The sequence below is a fragment of the Mustelus asterias genome, chromosome 5 (genome assembly GCF_964213995.1).
Source record: "Mustelus asterias chromosome 5, sMusAst1.hap1.1, whole genome shotgun sequence".
NCBI classification, from domain to species: domain Eukaryota; kingdom Metazoa; phylum Chordata; class Chondrichthyes; order Carcharhiniformes; family Triakidae; genus Mustelus; species Mustelus asterias.
In genome coordinates, this window is record NC_135805.1 from 29,531,079 (window position 1) to 29,553,999 (window position 22,921).

Here is a 22,921-nt window from a genome sequence, read left to right on the forward strand (position 1 = left end):
CCCTGACTTTCCTGAATTGTTGGGATATTACTCATGTCTTCTACTATGAAGACTGACGCAAAGTACTTATTAAGTTCCTCAGCTATTTCCTTGTCTCCCATCACTAGATTACCAGCGTCATTTTGGAGCGGCCCAATGTCTACTTTTGCCTCCCGTTTGTTTTTAATGTATTTAAAGAAACTTTTACTATCATTCCTTGCATTAAAGCAAACACACCTCAGAGCATCTTCCTGTCATGTTTTGTACACACTGTTTTCTTTGCCTTAGTGGACCCATTCATGGAGTTCTCCACATTCTCTGTACTGTGGCCCTTGATTGTGTCTTTGGTTTCTCTGCCTTCCACTTTTCCCCTTACTGCCTTTTCTTTCTGTCCCCACTTTACTTCTGTCTGACTTCCTGCATCAGTTCCCACTCCCCTGCCATTAGTTGCAACCCACCCCAACAGCACGAGCAAACATTCCCCCTAGGACATTGGTTCCAGTCCTGCCCAGGTGCAGACCATCCGATTTATACAGGTCCCACCTCCCCCAGAACCAGTTCCAATGTCCCAGGAATTTAAATCCCTCCTTCTTGCACCATCCCTTAAGCCACATATTCATCTCAGCTATCCTGACATTCCTACTCTGACTGGCATGTGGCTGGGGACTCGTTGCCAGGGTGTTGTTGCCCATCATGGAACATAGAACAGTACAGCACAGAACAGGCCCTTCGGCCCACGATGTTGTGCCGAGCTTTATCTGAAACCAAGGTCAAGCTATCCCACTCCCTATCATCCTGGTGTGCTCCATGTGCCTATCCAATAACCGCTTAAATGTTCCTAAAGTGTCTGATTCCACTATCACTGCAAGCAGTCCATTCCACACCCCAACCACTCTCTGCGTAAAGAACCTACCTCTGATATCCTTCCTGTATCTCCCACCACGAACCCTATAGTTATGCCCCCTTGTAATAGCTCCATCCACCCAAGGAAATAGTCTTTGACTGATTGCTGTCTGTGGGTTAGAAAGTCTAGGATCCAGTCGCAGAGGGAAGAGCCGAGCCCCAGGCCAGAGTTTGGAGATGAGTTTTGTGGGAATAATGGTGTTGAAGGCCAAGTTGTAGTCAATAAATAGGAGTCTGACATAGGTGTCTTTGTTATCTAGGGATTCCAGGGTTGAGTGTAGGGCCAGGGAGATGGTGTCTGCTGTGGACCTGTTGCGGCAATAGGTGAACTGTAGTGGATCCCGACAATCTGGGAGGCCAGAATTGATTCATGCCATGACTAACCTTCCGAAGCATTTCAAGGTGGGGATGCCAGAGCTACCGGACGATAGTCATTAAGGCACGCTGCCTGGCTTATCTTTGGTACCAGGATGATGGTTGTCTTCTTAAAGCAGAGACAGACCTCAGATTGTTGTAAAGAGAGGTTACAGAGGTCTGCAAATACCCCCGCCAGCTGGTCCGCACAGGATTTGATAGCCCATCCGGGTACTTCATCCGGGCCAGTTGCTTTCCATGGGTGGACTTTTGAGAAGGCTGCTGACATCTGTGATCGTGGCCTCAGATACAGGTTCATCTGAGGTTTCCAGGGTGGAGGACACCCCCTCGCTGACCTCTTGCTCAAAATAGGCATAGAATGTGTTGAGCTCATTGGGGAGCGGTGTGTTGGAGCCAGCAATTTTACATGCATTCATCTTGTAGCCTGTTGTCTTGCAGAGCTTGACATAATTGGTGGGAGTCCATGTGACTAGCCTGGGACTCCAGCTTGGTCTGGTAGTGTCTTTTGGCATCTTTGATGGATCACCATAGACCATATCTGGATTTGTTGTATAGGTCAGGACCGCCTGAGACCTGGACTTCAGCAATGGTTCATCCGTGGTTTCTGGTTCAGAAACACACATTTGCTTCTTTGGCACAGACTTCTATATTTACCAATGAAGTCAGTTTCTGTTGTGGCATCCGTGTTCAGGTTGGTTGCTGAGTTTTAAAATATTGACCAGTCTACTGACTCGAAGCAGTCCCGTAGATCATCGGATTCCTCAGACCAACATTGCACGACTTTCTTTGATGATTCTCCCGTTTCAGTTTTTGCTTGTAAGCCAGGAGCAGGAGCACAGCCTTGTGGTCTGATTTGCCAAAGTGTGGGCGGGCAATAGAGTAGGCATGTTTGATATTTGTGTAGCAGCGGTCAAGAATGCTTGAGCCTCTGGTGGAACGAGACATGTTGGTGGTATCTTGGTAGGACACAAGCTTGACTGATTGAAGTCCCCGGGCATGTGAACAAAGCTTCAGGATGTTGTGTCTCAAAGCGACTTGCGGTGGTGTATATTTCGTTCAGTGCAATCTTCATGTCCACATGGGGTGAGATGTAAACTGCAGTCGGGATAACAGGTGAACACTCACGGAAGATAGTGGCGTGGCATTTCAGTGTCAGATATTCTAGGTCCAGGGAGCAGAAACTCAAGTGTTGCTATGTCTCGAAACCAAGAGGTATTGATTAGAAGGCAGACCCCATCTCTAATATGTTGAATTGCATAAAACAATGAGGCTACAACTGGAGTATCATGTGCAGTTTTGGTCATATTATAGGAAGGGCGTAATTGCTCTGGAGAGATTGCAGAGGAGGTTTACAAATATGCTTCCAGGGCTAGAAAAGTGTAGCTATGAGATTGAATAGGTTGGGGTTATTTTCCGTGTAACTAAGACAGCTGAGGGGTGACTTGAATGAGATTTACAAAATTATGAGGGGAAGAGATAGCGGACAGGATAAAGTTGTTTCCCTTGGTGGGGAATTCTAGAACCAGGGAACATAGATGGCCGTAGACAAGGTGGGGATATGAGGAAGAGCTTTTTTATGCAGAGGGTAGTGAGAGTCTGGAATTCGCTGCCTGAGTTAATGGTGGAGGCAGAGACATCAAATTCTGCACCTTAAGTGCTGAGGGCTACAGGGCAATATGCCAGGTACAGGAAAGTGGTATTAGAAAGAGCATCTAGGTACCTTGGGCTGGCATGGGCAAGTGAAAAATGACCTCCTCCTGTGCTGTTTCAACTGTTTTCAATGGCTCCATGGTTTAGTTATGAACTGGGCACAGAAAATTGAGTTAACATATTTCCAGTGTATTGAGATCCTTCGTTCATTTGGGAATTCAGTAACATTTTAAATGAAGTCGTTTCAGTACATTAAGTTTCAAGTTTATTTATTAGCGTCACAAGTCAGCTTACATTAACAGTGCCATGAAGTTACAATGAAAATCTCCTAGTCACCCCACTCAGGCACCTGTTCGGGTACACCGAGGGAGAATTTAACATGGCCAATGCACTAACCAGCACTTCTTTCGGACTGTGGGTGGCACCCAAAGGAAAACACAGTAAGAGTTTTAACAACACCAGGTTAAAGTCCAACAGGTTTATTTGGTAGCAAATGGCATTTGCTGGTTTATTTGGTAGCAAATGGCATTTGCTACCAAATAGACTGTTGGACTTTAACCTGGTGTTAAAACTCTTACTGTGTTTACCCCAGTCCAATGCCAGCATCTCCACATCATGACCCAAAGGAAACCCATAAAAACACGGAGAACATACATATTCCAGACAGGGACCCAAGCCAGAAATTGAACCTGGGTCCCTGGCACTGTGCTAACCGCTGCACTAACCACTGTGCCACCCTCTACATTCATAAGGTTGATGTTTAGGTCTCCAATAAAGCATGGAGGCGATCATGTGTGAAATGTAGAGTGTAAAAGTTGAATAAAAACGATGAAAATAACACCTCTAATTCTTTGCTGCATATAGAAAAGTGGCTTTTCAGTTTCATCCCATTCAAGGTACTTAGATTGTAATTCATCGGAATGGGTGAGACAGACCCTGAAAACGTTAATCTTGTGTAAAATATCCTGAAGATGCCCATGTGGATGTTATAATTACTAAGCAGATATGGATAAAATTAACAGATTCCATAAATCTCAATTTTATTGAAGCATCTTGTAGTACAGATAAAATATTTCAGAACTCGAATTAAAATATTTGAAACAACTCGACATAAAAGTTTTAATGGCGCCAAAATTTCCCCTTAACTGAACAGCACCAATGAGCAAAAAATCTCAATCTTTCACAGTAAAAGCTGCTCGTCATTACTCAAATTACATTTTTCAAAATTAGAGCAACTGTTTTTGCTAACTGCAGTACGTATAAAACAACTCAAATTGATAACCCAAATGGAATTTAACGTTTTTATAATCGAGGACCTGTGGATGTGCTCACAACCTCAAGATTGCATTTCACAAATGTCATTTTTAAAAAAAATTATTGGTCCACAAGAGAGCTCGTAGTCTTTATGATTATTTTTCAATGCCCTAAAGTAACCACTGCAAATAAATTTAGCTTATAAACCGGAATCTTATAATTAACAAAAAGCGTGGCAAATATATCAGCCACTTCACCAACAACCAGAATTTTAAAGATTTTAAACAGTTCCAAGCAAACCAAAGTTACGCTATTCAAACATTTCTGGGACAAATGCCACATCATGTTCCTATGCATTTGTATTGAAGTTCAGAAAAACAAGACAGCCCAAACAGAACCATAGAAAAATCAGCAACAATGGACTAAAACAATTATATTGTGAGTTTCAACACCAATAATTATACCCCATTTTACTAATTGTGCCTTGTGGCCATGTGTTTCCATCTGTGCCCAAACCATCTAAACATATATAGAATCATATAGAATCCCTACAATACAGGAGGCCATTCAGCTCATTGAATCTGTACCAACCACAATCCCACCCAGGGCCTATTCCTGCAACCCCACACATTTACCCTGCTAATCCTCCGACACTAAAAGGCAATTTAGCATAGCCAATCAACCTAACCCGCACATCTTTGGAGTGTGGGAGGAAACCCATGTAGATACGGGGAGAATGTGCAAACTCCACACAGTGAATGATCCATGGCCAGAATTGAACCTGGGATCCTGGTGCTGTGATGCAGCAGTGCTAATCACTGTGCCACCAAAATTCCCCAACAATTAACATTACTGTACTAACAAATGATACAGCAGAAAATGGACAAGGGTACATTGGGATTGTTCTTAATATCTGAATAAAGGTTTAAACTAAACTGATCTCGTGCCGTTTACACACTGCCTGCTCATCTTTAAGTGGGAAATTCCGACAAAAATATTTGGGGTGGGTGAACCCTGGCATGTTTAAAGTAGGATGTTCAACAGTCTTTCCAGCCGACTAATGTTTTTATTCAATAAATCAAATGGAATGTGCCAAATGTTGCTGGAAACAAAGCAGTTTTGGCAAAGAGATATTAAACAAGAATCCTAACAAATATTTACCAATCATTAAGATTCTGATTAAACTCCTGACCAGCTATCCAGTGCAGTCCTGGCATTTGGAGAGTTGATCCACATCAGCAAATAAAGAGCTCCTGATTCTTGAAGATGTTTGACCGAATGGAAACAAGTGAACAAACAGCTCTAAACAGGCCAGGGCTCACACCTAATGAGGGCGAAAACCTTGTCTGTGGAGAATTTTTGGCGTCACCTGTAGAAAACCTACATACCGTACATTTCTAACTTTGCAAGTGTTATATAACTGTAAACAATAAGCACTGAACTGCTCTACATGCACTTCAATATCACAGCAAGAATGGCCTAGCATAAGTAAACAGAGAAAAGAGCGTTCATGCAAGATATCCAACTCCTTATTACAAGAACGGTTACATTTCAAACTTGACACAATTCTATTATGGTTACATACGGGGCCGACAAAATTGATAAAATGGTGGCAGTGTGAAGTTTGGCCCTTGCTACCCTGAACTAGAGGATGGCCACCATTTACCTTGCACTTTTTTTTACGTTTTTTCATCTTTGCTATTCAACTCTGCTGTCTCTGACAATTCTTGACATAACTAGAAAAGACAAAATTGTAATCATTGAACTGGGCACACTGGCAATCGAGGCGCTTGAATCCTTCAATTTTCTGGGGAGAAGAAAATGAACTGCGACATTTGGAGTTCTGTAATAAAGTAAAGAGAATGCGTTACAACAAAGGTGCGTCAGGCAATTTAACTTAAATCACCCAAAAAATCAAGTAATGATTCAAATGAAAAGAACACAATAGTTGCAACAATAAAGAGATCCTGTCTAACTAATTTAATTGAGTTTTTTGGAAGGGTAACTAAATACATTGATAAAGGTAGCACAGTCCAAAAGGTTAGAGCCCATGGGATCCAAGACAAGTTGGCAAACTGGATCTAAAACTGGTTTCTTAATAGGAGGCACAGAGTGATGGTGGAGGATTGCTTTTGTGATTGGAAGCCTGTGACCAGAGGTGTAGCACAGGGATCAGTATTGGGACTCTTGCTGTTTATATACATTAACAACTTGGATGTGAATGTAGAAGGCATAATTAGTAAGCTTGCAGGTGACACGAAAATTGGTGTTGATTGATCGGCTGCAAATTGGACAGAGCAACGGCAGCTGGAATTTAATCCGGATAACAGAGGTGATGCTTGTTGGGCGGTCTAAGGGTAGGATATACACAATAAACAATTAGGTCCCTGGTGAATACTGAGGGACCAAGGGACCTTGGTGCACAAGTCCAGAGATCCCTGAAGGTAGCAGCGCGGGTAGATATGGTGGTTAAGGCAGACAGGATACTTGCCTTCAGTAGCCAGGGGCATAGCATATAGGAGCAAGGTGGTCTTGGTACAACTTTATAAAACATTGGTTAGGCCACAGATGGAATAGTGCGCGCAACTCTGATCGCCACACTATTGGAAGGACGTGATTGCGCTGGAGAGGGCAGAGGAAATTCACCAGGATGTTGCCAGGGATGAGGAGAGACTGGATAGGCTGAGTTTGTTCCCTGGAGCCGAAGAAGCCGAGTATGGGGGTGTGTGTGTATGTGGAAGAGATCTGATCAAGGTATACAAAATCGAGAAGCATAGATAGGGTAGATCGTAAGAATCTTTTCCCCATTTTTCCCTTTGGCAGAGGTGTCTAAGACCAGAGGGCATAGGTTTAAGGTGAGTAGTAAGTGGTTTAGCAGGGAACTGAGGAAAACATTCTTCACCCAGAGGGTAGTGGAAATGTGGAATGTGCTACCAAAAGGGATTAGCATAGATTGGTATTTAATGGTCAGCATAGATACAGTGGGCCGAAGGGCCTGTTTCTGTGTTGTAAGACTATGTCACAAAAATGGATCAGCCATCAACTATAATAAACTAACAACTTGGATTTATTTCATTCATTCATGGGATGTGGACATCACTGGCAAACACAGCATTTCTAATTGTCCTGGAGATTGAGTCACCTTCTTAAACTGCTGCACTATGTCGTGTAGGTACACACATTGTGCTATTAGGGAGTGAGTTGGAGGCATGTGACCCAGCGATAGCAAGTGAACAATATATTTCCCAGGCAATATGGAGTGTGGCTTGGATAAGGAACTTGCGGGCACTGCTGTTTCAATGTGCCTGCTGCTCGCGTCATTCTAGGTGGTAACTACACATGTTTGGAAGGTGCTGCTGCAGAACCTCGTGTTGCTACAGTGCATTTTGCATAGAGTATACATACACTGCTCAGTGGTGGAGTGAGTGAATTGCTTAAGGTGGTAGATAGGGTGTCAATTCGGGGCCCGAATTTTTCCTGCATTTCCGTTTTATTTTAGATTTCCAGCATGTAGTATTTTGCATTCTGAGAGATGATCATTGCCTGGCACTTGGGGATCAAACATTACTTGCCATGCACGAGTCCAAGCCTGAAGGTTGCAAATCTTGCTGCATTTAGGTACAGGCTGCTTCATTATCTGAGAAATTGCAACAGTCTGTATTTAGTGAAAATCCTCAGTTCTGACCTCATGATGGAGGGAAGGTCATAGAACCATAGAAAATTACAGCTCAGAAACAGGCCTTTTGACCCTTCTTGTCTGTGCCAAACCATTTTTTGCCTAGTCCCACTGACCTGCACTTGGGACCATATCCCTCCACACCCCACTCATCCATGAACCCGTCCAAGTTTTTCTTAAATGTTAAAAGCATTTATCACTTTATCTGGTAGCTCATTCCACACTCCCACCACTCTCTGCGTGAAGAAGCCCCCCCTAATATTCCCTTTAAACTTTTCTCCTTTCAACCTTAACCCATGCCCTCTGTTTTTTTTTCTCCCCTCGCCTCAGCGGAAAAAGCCTGCTTGCATTCACTCTATCTATACCCATCAAAATCTTATACACCTTTATCAAATCTCCCCTCAATCTTCTACGCTCCAGGGAATAAAGTCCCAACCTATTCAATCTCTCTCTGTAACTCAGCTTCTCAAGTACCGGCAACATCCTTGTGAACCTTCTCTGCACTCTTTCAACCTTATTTACATCCTTCCTGTAACTAGGTGACCAAAACTGTACACAATACTCCAAATTCGGCCTCACCAATGCCTTATATAACCTTACCATAACTCTCCAACTTTTATACTCAATACTCCGATTTATAAAGGCCAATGTACCAAAGGCACTCTTTACGACCTTATCCACCTGTGACGTCACTTTTAGGGAATTCTGTACCTGTATTCCCAGATCCCTCTGTTCAACTGCACTCTTCAGAGTCCTACCATTTACCCTGTACGTTCTACTTTGGTTTGTCCTTCCAAAGTGCAATATCTCACACTTGTCTGCGTTAAATTCCATTTGCCATTTTTCAGCCCATTTTTCTAGTTGGTCTAAATCCCTCTGCAAGCTTTGAAAACCTTCCATTAATGAAGCATTGAAGATGGTTTGGCTTCAAACTGTTACAGGGAATTCTTGCAGCAACATCCTGGAACAGAGATGAATGGCCTCTAACATATACAATCATCTTCCTTTGTGCTAGGTATGACTCAAACCTGTGGACAGTGCCCCGCAAACCATTCCCATGTATTTGAATTTTGCCAGGACTCTTTGAAGTCAAGGGCAGTCACTCCCTTCATCTCTGGAGTTTATATCTTTTGTATGTGCTTGGAGCAAGACTAACTTGATCTGGTGTCAAGTGGTTCTGGCAAACCCAAAATGAGCAAATTGCTGCCTAAGTTCTGTTTGATAGCTGAGCAAAAACTGTTGCATTAACTGATGATACAAAGTCTCGGGGCCACAGATGCAAGATTTTGGGCAAGAGATGCAGGGAGAATATGAAGAACAACTTTTGAGTGACAACGTCCTTGAACTCTCTAGCAAAGTGTGTGAAGTGGAAGCAATTATTTCAAAAGGAAATTAGATGGGCACTTGAAGGAAGTAAACCTGCAGGGTTATAGGGATAAATCGAGGAGTGGACTGACTGGATGGTAGAACACGATTGTGCGAGGAAAGCTACATCTAGGACTATGTCTGATTAATCTGTGGGACAACTCTCCAAACTTTGTCACAAGTCCCCAGAGGTTAGTGAGAACTGGACAAGCTGTGTTTGCACCATGCCCTAGGTACCCTAGGTCCATCCAGTTTTATTCTTATTCAATATTTTCAAAGTGGTTTGCTAAGCCATTAAGAGGGCAATTAAGAATCAACCCCATTGCTGTGGGCCGAGCTGGAGTCACATCTAGATCAGATAAGGATGGCAGATTTCCACGCATCACTGGAACTCCTTCAGCTGTTGCAACATGGACACTATCTTTCAGTCACTCCAAAAGCAGGCACTGGGTGAGTGGAATCTTTGTTACATTTCTACATGGTTTATTATTATGTTCTGATGAGAAATGTCAACATCCTGCAACTTTTGCATCAATTGTATTGGGAAAATCTAATTATCTTACCATTTTGCTTTGGGTAAGCTTTTCATGAACGTAGCTACATCATTAGGAAAGTACTGCAACTGAAGATTGCACAATGTTCAGCACCATTTGCTACACCTCAGGTACTGAAGCCTGGGTCAAATGCAGCAAGACCCGGACAACATTCACGTGTGGGTTGATAAGTGATAAGTAATGTTTGCACCACACAAGTGCTGGGCAATGATCATCTCCAACTAGAGAAACCACCCATCTCCCCATGACATTCAATGGCATTACCAACATAGAATTCTCTATTGTCAACATCCTGGGAGTTACCAATGACGTAAAAGTAAACTGACCCAGTCACATAAATGGTTAAAACATATCAGAGACTGGGAAGTTTTTAAAGTTTATTAGTCACAGGTGAGGCTTACATTAACATTGCAATGAAGTTACTGTGAAATTCCCCTAGTCGCCACACTCCGACGCCTGTTCGGGTCAATGCACCTAACCAGCACGTCTTTCAGACTGTGGGAGGACACTGGAGGAAACCCATGCAGGCATGGAGAGAATGTGCAAACTCCACACAGACAGTGACCCAAGCCAGGAATCGAACCCGGGTCCCTGGTGCTGTGAGGCAGCAGTGCTAACCACTGTGCCACCGTGTGGTGAATAACTCACCTGACTCCTCAAGCCTCCATTGTCTACAACGCACAACTCCACTTGCCTGGATGAGTGCAGCTACAACATTCAAGAAGCTTGACACTATCCAGGACAAAGCAGCCCACTTGTTTGGCACCCCCTCTGCCACTTTAAAAATTCACTCTCTCCCACTGACATGCAGTGGCAACCATGTGTACCATCTACAAGATGCACAAGTAGCAAACTCACCACGGTTCTTTTGGCAGCACCTTCCAAACCTCATCTCTACCACCATTCTAGGACACAGGCAGCACATGCATGGGAACATCTCCCAAACACACCATTCTGACATGGGACTATATCACTGTTCCTTCACTAACTCTGGGTCAAATTCCTGGAACAATCTTCCGAACAACACCGCACATTCCTACACCACATAGTTCCACCGACAACAATTCAAAATGGCACCACCACTTTCTCAAGGGCAATTAGAGATGGACAATAAATGTTGGCCTTGCCAGCGACACCCACATCGGTGAACAAATAAATAACAATCCAATAGTTTTACAGTCATCATTGTTGAGACTAGGTTTTCACTCCAGATCGATTTGGTTGAACTTAAATTCCCCAGTTTTTGAACTGGGATTTGAACTGAAGTTTCTGGAGCATTCATCTAGGCCTCTGGTTCATTTGTCCAGGAACATTACACTGTGCAACTGTTGCTGCGAAATTCCCCATTTGTCAGAACTTCAAAATTCAGAATATTATGCCAACTCAGCTGTTTGCAGGAAGCAGTTACTTGGAAGAATCACGGTCAGGGCTCAGTTTTTAAAAATTCCTCCATTTGTGGGATAATGAATGTCACTGGAAACATCAGCAATCTCTAATGTTCTGATTGGAGCAATTGAATGGTTTGCTATGTTACTTCTATGAGCAGCTGAGAGGCAACCACATGATGTGGGTCCATACATCAAATAGGCTAGACTTAGTAAGGACAGCTAGACTTTGCCCTCAGATAGGATTTAACCAGCTGTTTTTTTTTAAAAACAGCAAACCATCAGTTTCAAGGTCACTTTTACTGATACCAGCTTTTTATTTTCAGATTAAGAACAAGTGATGTCAAACTCTTGTTGCTATGGTGGGATCTGTGCTTTCATGGTGTGGACTGCTGGTCCAGTACTAAAAACATGACACCTCCAACCTTCTTCTAACATAAGATCACCTATTCTGAAACATTAACTCTGTTTTCTCTTGACACAGATGCTGCCACCCGACTGCATACTTCCAACATTTCGATATTATTTCAGATTCCCAGCATACATTGGTTTGATTTTGTACCAACTTAGTTTTACAGCAAGACCTAGAATCTCACCTGGTTAACAAAAAGGGTTGTGACAAATTTCCCTGGCTTGAAGACATCTACAACCTTTTTAATTAGATCATCGTAGGAAGTCTGGGCCAAGTTAGTCTCAAAACTAACATAGGAGAAGTCTGGTTCTGGGGTGATGTGAATTGTCCAGTAAGTCCCCTAAAAAGACAAAGCATTTAATGACTTGGTTTAGTTACGAGCTGTCTTAGCAGTTCCATCGCAGAGACTCCAAAGCCAAAGATACATTTTTTTCCTACTTATCAATACATATTATGTAAAGCTTCAATCAGTCATTCTATATATGACTGCCAAGTGAAATTTCAAACCTGTTCTGGAGGGGGACAGGGAAAGCAGATTGCTACACATTTCAATATTTCGACCATATCCCAAACCAAATATTCTTGTTTTTCTTTCAGGAATTTGAAATCTCCAAACCATCACGTGGAAAATATCAAAACATTCACTTGGTAAGTTCATCCAGCTGTGTCATTAAAGGTTTTGGCTGCATTTACAAAGGAAGTTCTACGCAGGCATCTAACTATGGAACTCAAACCAGCTTTCAGCGAAGGTGGCCAAAGCCAATTTCTCCTGATTTGGGGAAGGAAAAGAACGAAGGAATCAGGAGCTATTATTTAGATAAAAAAGGGGTGTTAGCATACTAGGAAAAAAGCCAGGAGATCCTAGAGGAAAATCTATTTAAAGTACCTGCCGTGTAGCTTCAAAGAGAGATATTCTCATTCTAGAAACAAATTCATTCTGTAGGATAAAGGCAAATCTACAATTCTTCAAAGCATTGTACACTACAGCCAAGTATGATCTTAGCATTCAGGTAATGCACATCTTGTGAGAGGAGGCCATTTTGTAGTTCTCTCATCCACAAGATCAGGAAACAGAAGATGCGAATGCTCATTTACTTTGAAGTATAATCCCACATCTAAATAAACAAAAGGGATTTCATTTATAAAAGACACTGTTGCTCACAGAGCACGATTAAGCTCCAGTTTTTGACGGATGGTAAGCTGAAGTAGTTTAAGGATCACCCAGTCTAGGCCATAACAATGCGTTTTCAAAAGTGGCAAACTTCGCAAAATGAGGAATATTTTCATTTAAAATTTGGTCACGTAAACCTTGAACAAATCGCACAGACCACTGAATGTCAGCCTCAGCTTACTTCAGAAAAGTGAAAAGGTTTTGTTTATAAATGTGCATAAGTAATTGTTATTGATTTTCACTGAATATATTGTTCTTAACCAAATGACACATCACCACTCATTCTCATTAGTCAGTTAACCATCATTAAGACCATAAGATATTGGAACACAATTAGAGCACTCGGCCCATTGAGTCTGCTCTGCCATTCAATCATATTTTTCTCGTCCCCATTCTCCTGCCTTTTCCCCATAACCCCCGACTCCCTTATTAATCAAGAACCTATCTTTGTCTTAAAGATACTCAATGACCTGGCCTCCACAGCCTTCTGCGGCAAAGATTTCCACAGATTCACCACTCTCTGGCTGAAGAAATTCCTTCTCTGTTTTAAAGGATCATCCCTTTAGCCTGAGGTTGCGCCCTCTGGTTCTAGTTTTTCCTACTAGTGGAAACATCTTCTCCATGTCCACTCTATCCAGGCTTCGCAGTATCCTCTAAGTTTCAAAAAGATCCCCCCCCTCATCCTTCTAAACTCCAACAAGTACAGACCCAGAGTCCTCAGCCATTCCTTATACATCAAGCTCTTCATTCCAGGGATAATTCTTGTGAACCTCCTCTGGACCCTTTCCAAGGTCAGCACATCCTTCCTTAGATGCAGGGCCCAAAACTGCTCACAATACTCCAAATGGGGCCTAAACAATAAACTAAGGCAAACGCATGACCTGCCAATGTCCTCTCCCACTCTGGCAAGAAAGTAGATACAACAGTAACCTGGCAAAGATAAAAGACCAAATTTCTGATCAATTTTGCCTCATTTTCAATTCTCCGCTCTACCCGAGTTAGAGAGGAACAGATACTCAGAACCCAGCCTTCAGTCATTTTGGTCCAGAGGTGAATGTTAAACTTTATTTCCCAGTATCTACCTTCCAGTTTAATCAATTATTCCACATCGATTACACCTAGAATCAAGCTCACATTTTCTCTTATTTTGGATGAATCCACCTTTATTTTTAAAGTAAACTAAAAGCAGAAATTTTGAATACTTCAGCTATACAAGTTATGCATCCTGAAAGCACAAAACAAAACATTTTGGGAGCAGTGCATCAACACTCAGGTTTGCAAAATGATTAACCAGGAGTACGGCTGCTTGGCGATGAATGACAAAACTAGCACCTGTGTATTGGGGAGGGGTGTGGCAAAGAGAGAGAGAGGGGGGAAAAAAAACAAATGGCTAAAGACAGGGAACTTACATCCACTTTCATTCCGTTCATAGAATACCCACAAGGATCGAACAATGTGGCATCAATGACTGAACCTGGTATCAGGTCACGAATTCCACTCATCTTTAAAAAAAAGACACCATGTTTAAGACTCCATCACTTTTAAAAAACATTTATTTTACACTTTAAAAATTAATTTAGTACATACTCGAGTGACATCATTTACAGTAACACCATCTTTCATGAAGAACTGGTCCATGACAGCTGGATCAAGCTCGCTCATCAGAACCTCAAGTGTCTGATCCGGCTGTTTGATCCCACTATCCTCTGGCATATCCAGAGTGTAAAGATACCTGGAATCAAACAGAAATCACAAGATTTGCATGAATGAACGTTAAGCTCAAAACTACAGAACTGACTTTAGTACATTGCACCTGGTTTAGTAATAAACTTACTTCCAAGTTTGCAAAATAAAAATTGTAATTCTGGGGCACAATAAAACTAGCAGTTTTCATTAGGCTGGGTACAGCCTGTGTTCTAAAGAACTAGAAGTGTTCACAGTGCCATATTTTACTTGCTGCTAAAATGATTCTTGTGTTGTTATTTCCTTTGCGCTGATGGCACTTCTCTGTAACATCTCATATGAACATACATATTAGAAGAGTAGCCCACTCGGCCCCTTGAGCTTCCTCTGCCATTCAATAAGATCATGGCTGATCTGACTGTAACCTCAACCCCATGTTCCTGCCAACCCCCAATAAGCTTTCAACCCCATGCTAATCAAGAATCTATCCAGCTCTGCCTTAAAAGTAATCAAAGATTCTGGTAAAACAATTGTGGCGAAAGGTAAAGACAGAAGCATTAGATCCACATTCACAAGTTTGCAAAACAAAGCAGATTTCATCTTACCAGCAATCAGAATTCATACGTCCCATGCAGTAGGCCGCCCCATCTGTTATTGAATAAATATTTGCAGTTAGAAACCATCACTACGATAATCCTGGATTTTCAATTTCAAAAATAAGCAAACTATTTTGCTAATCGCACTCTGAACTGAAATGCTAAGCAAGATTCCACATGTTGGAAGTTAACTTTACCTCAAGATTTTCAATTATTGATACTGGCAGGCAATTGAGGATGAACTACCAGTTCGAAAAACAAAATACTGAGGATGCTGAAAAATCAGGGAAAACGCCAGAAAATGTTGGGAATGTGTGGAGTGAAAGCCTGTGACCTTTCATCAGAATGGACCTGAAATTTTAACTGCTTTTCACAAATGCTGCCCGACTTGCTGAGTATTTTCAGCCTTTTCTGTTTTTATTGCAAGTTCTCTTCCTTGGCTATAAACTGTTTAACCAACTGAAAGGGAATCCAAAACAGATTTGGGATCTGTTCAAAAGCCAGTTCAAACCTGGGAAGAGAACCATCCATGGGAGGAAGGATAAGCAATTGGGGGCTTTTGGGTTTAAATTAGTCGGATAAAAAAATCCCCTCTGCTGGCAATAGCAACTAAATATGAACTCATTTCCAGCATACATGGGCCAATAGCATTAACATTCCCTAAATCAGCAGTTTCTCTATCAAAAATTACAGGATGTCTGATGGGGAAAATGGGAATACGTCATCCTGGTAAGGTTCAAGGTCAACTCTGCATTGATCCATGCTATTTCTGACACAAAATACTTGACTAACCCTCGACTCTCATCATCCTTGTAAACTACCACCCCACACCCCTTTCTTTCCTCTCCAAAGACTTGAGCATGTCACCTTCTAAATCCATGATGTGGATTTCAAATAAACATGTTGGGCTTTAATCTTGTGTTGTGAGGCTTCTTACTGTTCTAAATCCATGCCCACCTTTCCCCAAAGTTCAATATTTCAATCCCTCCAGTAAGATTTTTGTCTCTATCACGATATCAAATCAGCTGTGACAGAGGAAAACTTTCCCTGATCGAGCTTCTCAACTTGCCTGTAGCCTTTAACAAGGTTGACTGCACCATCCTTCTCTAATGCCTATCATTTAGCTGGGTTGAACTGTATTTGCCTGGTTCCAGTCCTCCATGTCCAACCATAAGCAGTGCATCATTTGCGATGGCTTGTCTTCCTGATTCCACACCATCACCTCTGGTGTGTCCAAAGAATCTGTCCTTTGCACCTCCTTATTTCCCATTGACTTTCTACCCCTGGGTAACACCTGAAAACACAGCATTGGCTTTATGTATGCTGATGACATCCAGCTTTACCTCAACACCACCACTCAACAGCTCCATTGTCAAAATTATCAACTGCTTGTCTGACATAGAGTACTGGTTTAGAAATTTCTACCAATTAAATATTGGGAAGATCAAAGCCATTATTCCGCTCTCCCTAGCCAGCGATGCTATCCCTCATCCTGGCAACTGAGGGCAAAGTAGACTAACCACAATCTTCTTGCCATATTTGACCTAGAGATGGGATACTGACCACACATTTATGCTATTACTAAAACAGTCCATTTTCACCTCTGTAGCACTGCCTGACTCGACCCCTGCATTAGATATCCGCTGAAACTCATGCCGTGGCTACCTCTGGACTTCACTATTCAAAGGCATTCTCACCAGCTTCCCCACCTCCCCCATAAATCTTTTGTTGCGTGTCAGTATATTCCTAAGTCCCATTCAGCTATCACTTCCTGTGCTTGCTGACTGCATTGGTTCCAGATTAAGTCGCGCCTTGCTTTCAAAAATCTAATATCTTTTCCCCCCCCAAATTGTTCCATGCTATGGCCGCATTCTTCCCCATCTTCACCAGTCCCATAACCTTCAATACGTGCACTCACCGAACTCTGGTCCCTGATTTTAAATGCTCAGCCATCAAACCAGGTTACGATCCAACAGGTTTATTTGGTATCACGAACTTTTGGAGCGCTGCTCCTTCATCAGGTTCCACTCAGGTGAGTGGAACCTGAGGAAGGAACAGTGCTCCGAAAGCTCGTGATACCAAATAAACCTCTTGGACCTTAACCTGGTGTTGAGACTTCTTACTGTGCCCACCCCAACAACTCCACATCCTGGCAACCAGAGGCTATATCCATTGCTGCCTAAGGCTTAAGCTCTGGAATTCTATTCCTAAACCTCTCCACCTCTTTCAAAATATTAACACCTGCCTCGCTGTCCAAGCTTCTGGCCTTCTGCTTTAGTGACTCAGTCAAATTTTGCTTTAGAATGCATTTCTGAGGTGTCTTTTTATATAGGGATATATAGTGATATTTTATTTTGTTAAAGGTGCTACACAAATTCAAGTTGCTGTACATTGGTTGATAAAAATGGAAGTTGTTTTATTTTCCAGTTCTACTATTCCTCACTTCACACAAAAAAAATACAAAGGACTAGTTCAGTCAGGAGGGGGGACTCTTGGGCAATCCTGTCAGAATTGTACAAGTTGGGGTTGGGCGAGGACAGGGTCAAGTTTAGCCGCAATGCTCTTCTGGTAAAATTGTTTCACTTTACAGTGGAGACTGACTTAAGTGTCAGTTGGCTGCAAGCCTGTGGAACAGTGCCCAAGTACTTTTGGGAGGGAATATATTTAGAAAAAGGCACATGCGGCATTCACCTTGCACTTCGTTCCACAACTTCTAGTATGCAAAAATCAAATCAAAACAGCCGTTGCATGTTATCTTGTTGGACTTTCGACTTAACGGTTCCTACTCGAGACACATTCAAAATCATAAAATGGATTCAGCATGGTAGCTAATGAAACTGCAATCAATTTCTATTGAACTGAACTTACTTGGGAACATCATATCCAGAAATTCTACCTCCTCCTGAAAGTTCCTATGTGGGTATTCCTGATGTGCTGGCTTCACAAAGTTTTTGCGGGAATAGAAGAAATCCTGTTTAATTAAAAGACATGTACAGTTTTCCATGAAATGAATTTCGAACATAACTAGATCAGTATTAACTGTACTAAAATTGGCAATTAAATGTCTATCACTTTTCCAGCACAGCCACTTGCTTGCTTTAACACCAGTGAAGGATGGAAATGTGGTGTTACCTTCTGAGAATGTGCCATTGGCTGTTTCCATTTCAAACTGAACACTTGGCTGCAGTCAGCCTGGACAGAAATCTCAAAATTTGGGCACGTGATTTAAGGTATTTGAAGTAGGGAATCTCGGAATTGAGAAGCACGTCAATTATACCATTTTACACCAGATCACACTATTAGAGCAAAATCATTACCAACAAATCTTGACATATATTCACACGGTTTGCTTCTCGTATAGTCAGAAAAATCATTGCCAGCAATTTGCATTTCATAATTTCTTGCAAATGTCACCCTAACTTTATCGACTACAGCTCAGCCTTCAACACCGTTATTCCTACGAAGCTCATCTCCAAACTCTGTGGCCTAGGGCTCTGCTCCTCCCTCTGTGACTGAATCCTGAATTTCCTAACCCACAGACCACAATCAGTAAAGATAGGGAACAATACCTCCTCCATGATCATCCTCAACACCAGTGCCCACACCACTGTGTCCTCAGCCCCTATATATGCCAAATTCCCCACCAACTTGATTTTCAAGTTTGCCGATGACACCACTGTAGTGGGTCAGATCTCAAACTGACGAGAGAGATTACAGGAATGAGACAAAGAATCTGGTGAACTGGTGCAATGATAATAATCTCTCTCTCAATGTCAACAAAATGAAGGAGATTGCCATCGACTTCCGGAAGCGTAGTGGAGAACATACCCGTTTACAACAATGGGGACAAAATAGAAATGGTCAAGAGCTTCAGGTTCTAGGTCCAGATCACCAACAACCTGCCCTGGTCCCCCCGTGCTGATACTATAGTTAAGAAAGTCCACCAATGCCTCTACTTTCTCAGAAGACTAAGGAAATTTGGTATGTCCACTACGACTCTCACCAACTTTTACAGATGCACCATAGAAAGCATTCTTTCTAGTTGTATTACAGCTTTGTATGGTTCCTGCTCTGTCCAAGACCGCAAGAAACTACAAAGGATCGCGAACGAAGCCCAGTCCATCACTCAAACCAACCTCCCACCCACTGACTCTGTCTACACTTCCTGCTGCCTCGGACAAGCAATCATTATAATTAAGGACTCCACACACCCCGGACATTCTCTCTTCCACCTTCTTCCATCAGGAAAAAGTTACAAAAGTCTGAGGACACGTACCAACCGACTCAACACAACTTCTTACCTGCTGCCACCAGACTTTTGAATGGACCTACCTCACATTAAGTTGATCATTCTCTATGCTCTAGCTAGGATTGTAACACTACATTCTACACTCTCTCCTTTTCTTCTCAGTGAACGGTATGCTTTCTGTATAATGCACAACAATAATTTTCACTGTATACCAATACATGTGACAATAATAAAATGAACTTCTCGATAGTTCAATTATTAATCACACCCAATGCAAATATTGCCCAAATAAAAGACCTAGCATACACCACAGAAAGTTGAAAGTTACCTGAATGGAATCAAAGCCGCAGTACTCACGAGCAAGTTCCAACAGAGGCTCCAGTGCTTGCAGTAAGAGGGTGGTACCGCATGTCTTCAAAATGAAACGTCTCTTGGAGACAAACATGCTACTCTCACTGTAAAAAGATTAAAAAGTTTATTCCCCTTGTATCACAATTTATAGGATTCTTTGAGAGCCTCAGTTGCAGCTTAAAAAAGCTGCAGGATATTTCTCTTTATGGCCAAGTGTGAATGTTAAACTGAACGACTGCCAAGAGGAGCCTGACCTACAACAAATACCCCCCCTGCAGCTACAGGAAGCTTCTTCTGCGCCAAAAATCGAATTACTCTAAAGAAATATTTCAATCCACATACTTTCTTCAACAGATCCTGTTTCCCCATAATACGTTGCTGGGAATAGTTTATAGGCACAATTGGATGAAACATTAAACAAGAAATTATTGGAGCTTGTAACAAAAGCTATGGGGAACTTTATAATCTTCATGTGGATTGGACCGATCAAATTGGCAAAGGTTTGTAGAGTGCTTTCATGACACTTTACTGAAACAATGTTGTGGAACCAGTTGGGATAAAGCCATTTTAGAATCTAATTCCTAATTAGCAATTTCAGTACATGATTCAGTGGGAATTAATGGTCATAATACAATTGAATCCCACATCAAGTTTTATAAAACATACTCAAATCACAAACAAGACAAGCTTATGGGAATTACATAGGTATGAGGGGCAAGTTGGCTAAGATTGACTGGATAAGTAGACTGAAAAATATAGCAGAGGGAAACATTTAAAGAAACAATTCAAGCATTCAACATTTTAGAAATTAAATGGAGGGAAAAAAATCTAAGTTAGGGTATTAAAAATGAATTAAAATGTTGCAAAGAATGGTAGTAAGAGTGGTGTAGAAACCAGAGGAGCACCAAATAACAGAAAAGGTATTGGAGAAGCCCAAGCAACTAAAATCCAACAAACCACTGGGACCCGATTACCTAAATCCTCGGATTCCAAAAGAGCCACAGAGATAGTGGGCAGGATATTCTGCATACCTCCACAGTGGTGCACTGGCAGATCCCACTGCCGTCAAAGGGTTTTAATGTTGTATCCCCCCCCCTCAAAAACTGGGAGTTGGCCATTGACAGGACCTGAAGATCCCATCGAGATCGGCTGGAAAATTCTGGCCAATGAATGTGCTGGCTATAATTTTCCAAAATTTCCTACATTCTGGAATGGGCCCTGCAGATGTAATACCACTATTGGAGAAAGGGGAGAGAAACAGAAAAGCCAGAAGCTAGAGGTCAGTCTCGAATTGCCCTGGAGAAGGTGAATGCTGGGCTGCCTCTAAAGTAGAAATACCCACAATGCTGTTAGTTCCAGGATTTTGACCCAGCAACAGTGAAGCGACTGAAAAGTTCCAAGCCAAGATGTTGTATAGCTGGAGGGGAATTTACAGGTGGTGTTCCCCGTGGCTGTTGCCTTTGTCCTTCTTAGTGGTAGAGGTCAGTGTTGGGAGGTGCTGAGAAGGAGCCTTGGCAAGTTGCTACAATGCATCTTGTATAGGGCGCACACTGCTGCCATTGTATTAGTGCTGGAGCGAGTAAACATTGAAGGGTGGGAATGGGGAGCCAAACATGCTGCTTTGTCCTTAGTCATAATCAATTGAAATGCTCCGATATATTTCAACCCATTCCCTCCGAGTCACAGATCCTAACATCTACTGCTCTATATAACAGCACCATTGTAGGCAATAGCAAGACAAAAATTCAGAATGCATTCCAAAATGAAGAAATGGGTTCAAGGTTCCCAGTTCTAATATTATAAATGAACAGAAGCCGGAAGACAACATCATGGTTCACATACATTGTGTAACTCTCAAGAGCTGCTACAGTCATCTCCTCCTCTTCCTAAACAGGATGAATACTTAAATACTTTTGTTGCAGAGAATGAACAAATATTAAACACTGATATTTGCAACAAGTTTCAAAACGCTTGCAAGGCAAAAAAAAAAAATCACTCATTGCAAAAGATCATTAAACCTCAACTTCAGTGACTTATTAAGGGCAGCAGAGTGGTTAGCAATGCTGCCTCATAGCACAAGGGACCCAGGTTCAATTCCGGCCTCGGGTCACTGTGTGCAAACTCCACGTTCTCCCTGCATGGGTCTCCTCCGGGTCCTCTAGTTTCCTCCCACAGTACAAAGACGTACGGGCCACGTTGATTGGCCATAGTAAATTGCCCCTTGGTGTCAGGGAGACTAGCAGGGTAAATACATGGGGTTATGGGACCTGGGTGGGATTGTTGTTGGTACAGGGTTGATGGGCCAAATGGCCTCCTTCTGCACTGTTGGATTCTATGATTACGCAGAGATATACATACATGCAACCAGCTTTAAAGCATGATTATAAGCATGATTAACACATATAACCATAGTATTTCTCACATCTGAAAATACTTCTCAAAATCAGTGAGCCTTATTGTACTCTCAATATTTAGTTTATGGGGCAAGTAGGAAAACACTCAGGCTTTCTGATTTAAGATTTTAATGCAGGCCTCAATAAGGAATTACTTCCAGTCGGATGAGGGACAGTAACCAGAGGACCACCAATTTAAAGCAATCAGAATAAATCATTCCCTTTACTGTTGCAATCTTGGCCTGGTGAGGTACCAAAAGTTCCTATTTCACCAATATTTAAATTGGCAAAAAGAACCAGAGGTGATTTTTAAAATACAAGTTACGTTTGAATTGCACCATCTGGAAAGGAGAAGTCCATTTAACAATTTTCAAAATGGAACAGGATAAATACTTAAAGGGGAAGTTTACAATGATATGCGATCCAGTAATTAGACAGCTCTTTCAAAGAGTTGACACAGACAATCGGTTGAATGGCCTCCTTCAGTGCCACACCATTCTACAATAATTACACTTTCACCTTCCACTTGCAGTACTCCAATTATTGTTGAATCCCAATGGAACTCTGGTAGAATCAGGTTCACTGCGCTTTGCTCCACTGCCTGCCCGAGACTTAATTGTCATTCAATGAGTCATTAAAAAACAATTCAATCAAAATTTTTACCCTCATTTTCTTCACATTGCCATGATCTGTAGTAAACCCGCAGACACTTGCAGCTCTGTGCTTCACCCCAGTGGGCATACTTGGATGGGCATTGAAAGAATGGAGGAACAGGTGTATGCCATTCTGCCCCTTGCTCCTGCTGGCATTTATTAGATTGTGGCCTTAACTCCACTTTCCTACCCGCTCCCCATAATCATCAACTCCCCTGTAGGTCAATGACCTTGGCACCATTGCTCTCTCTGGAAGAGAAACTCAAAGACCA

General features: G+C 42.1%; 1 protein-coding gene across 4 annotated transcripts in view; it reads right to left on the reverse strand.

Annotated features, from left to right (window-relative positions):
- Window positions 1-3,915: 3,915 nt before the first annotated feature.
- amd1 (adenosylmethionine decarboxylase 1) overlaps window positions 3,916-22,921 on the reverse strand; it is a 43,220-nt gene continuing 24,214 nt past the window's right edge. For 3 of the 4 annotated variants that reach the window (XM_078212355.1, XM_078212354.1, XM_078212356.1), the window contains 7 exons: window positions 19,581-19,707; window positions 17,872-17,974; window positions 15,013-15,055; window positions 14,312-14,456; window positions 14,134-14,226; window positions 11,738-11,893; window positions 3,916-6,004 (listed from right to left, as the gene is read on the reverse strand). In XM_078212355.1, coding sequence (XP_078068481.1) covers window positions 5,864-6,004; window positions 11,738-11,893; window positions 14,134-14,226; window positions 14,312-14,456; window positions 15,013-15,055; window positions 17,872-17,974; window positions 19,581-19,707 — 808 coding nt within the window. In that variant the 3' untranslated portion in view covers window positions 3,916-5,863. The remainder of the gene's footprint in view (window positions 6,005-11,737; window positions 11,894-14,133; window positions 14,227-14,311; window positions 14,457-15,012; window positions 15,056-17,871; window positions 17,975-19,580; window positions 19,708-22,921) is intronic. The other variant, XR_013497749.1, reaches the window with a different exon arrangement.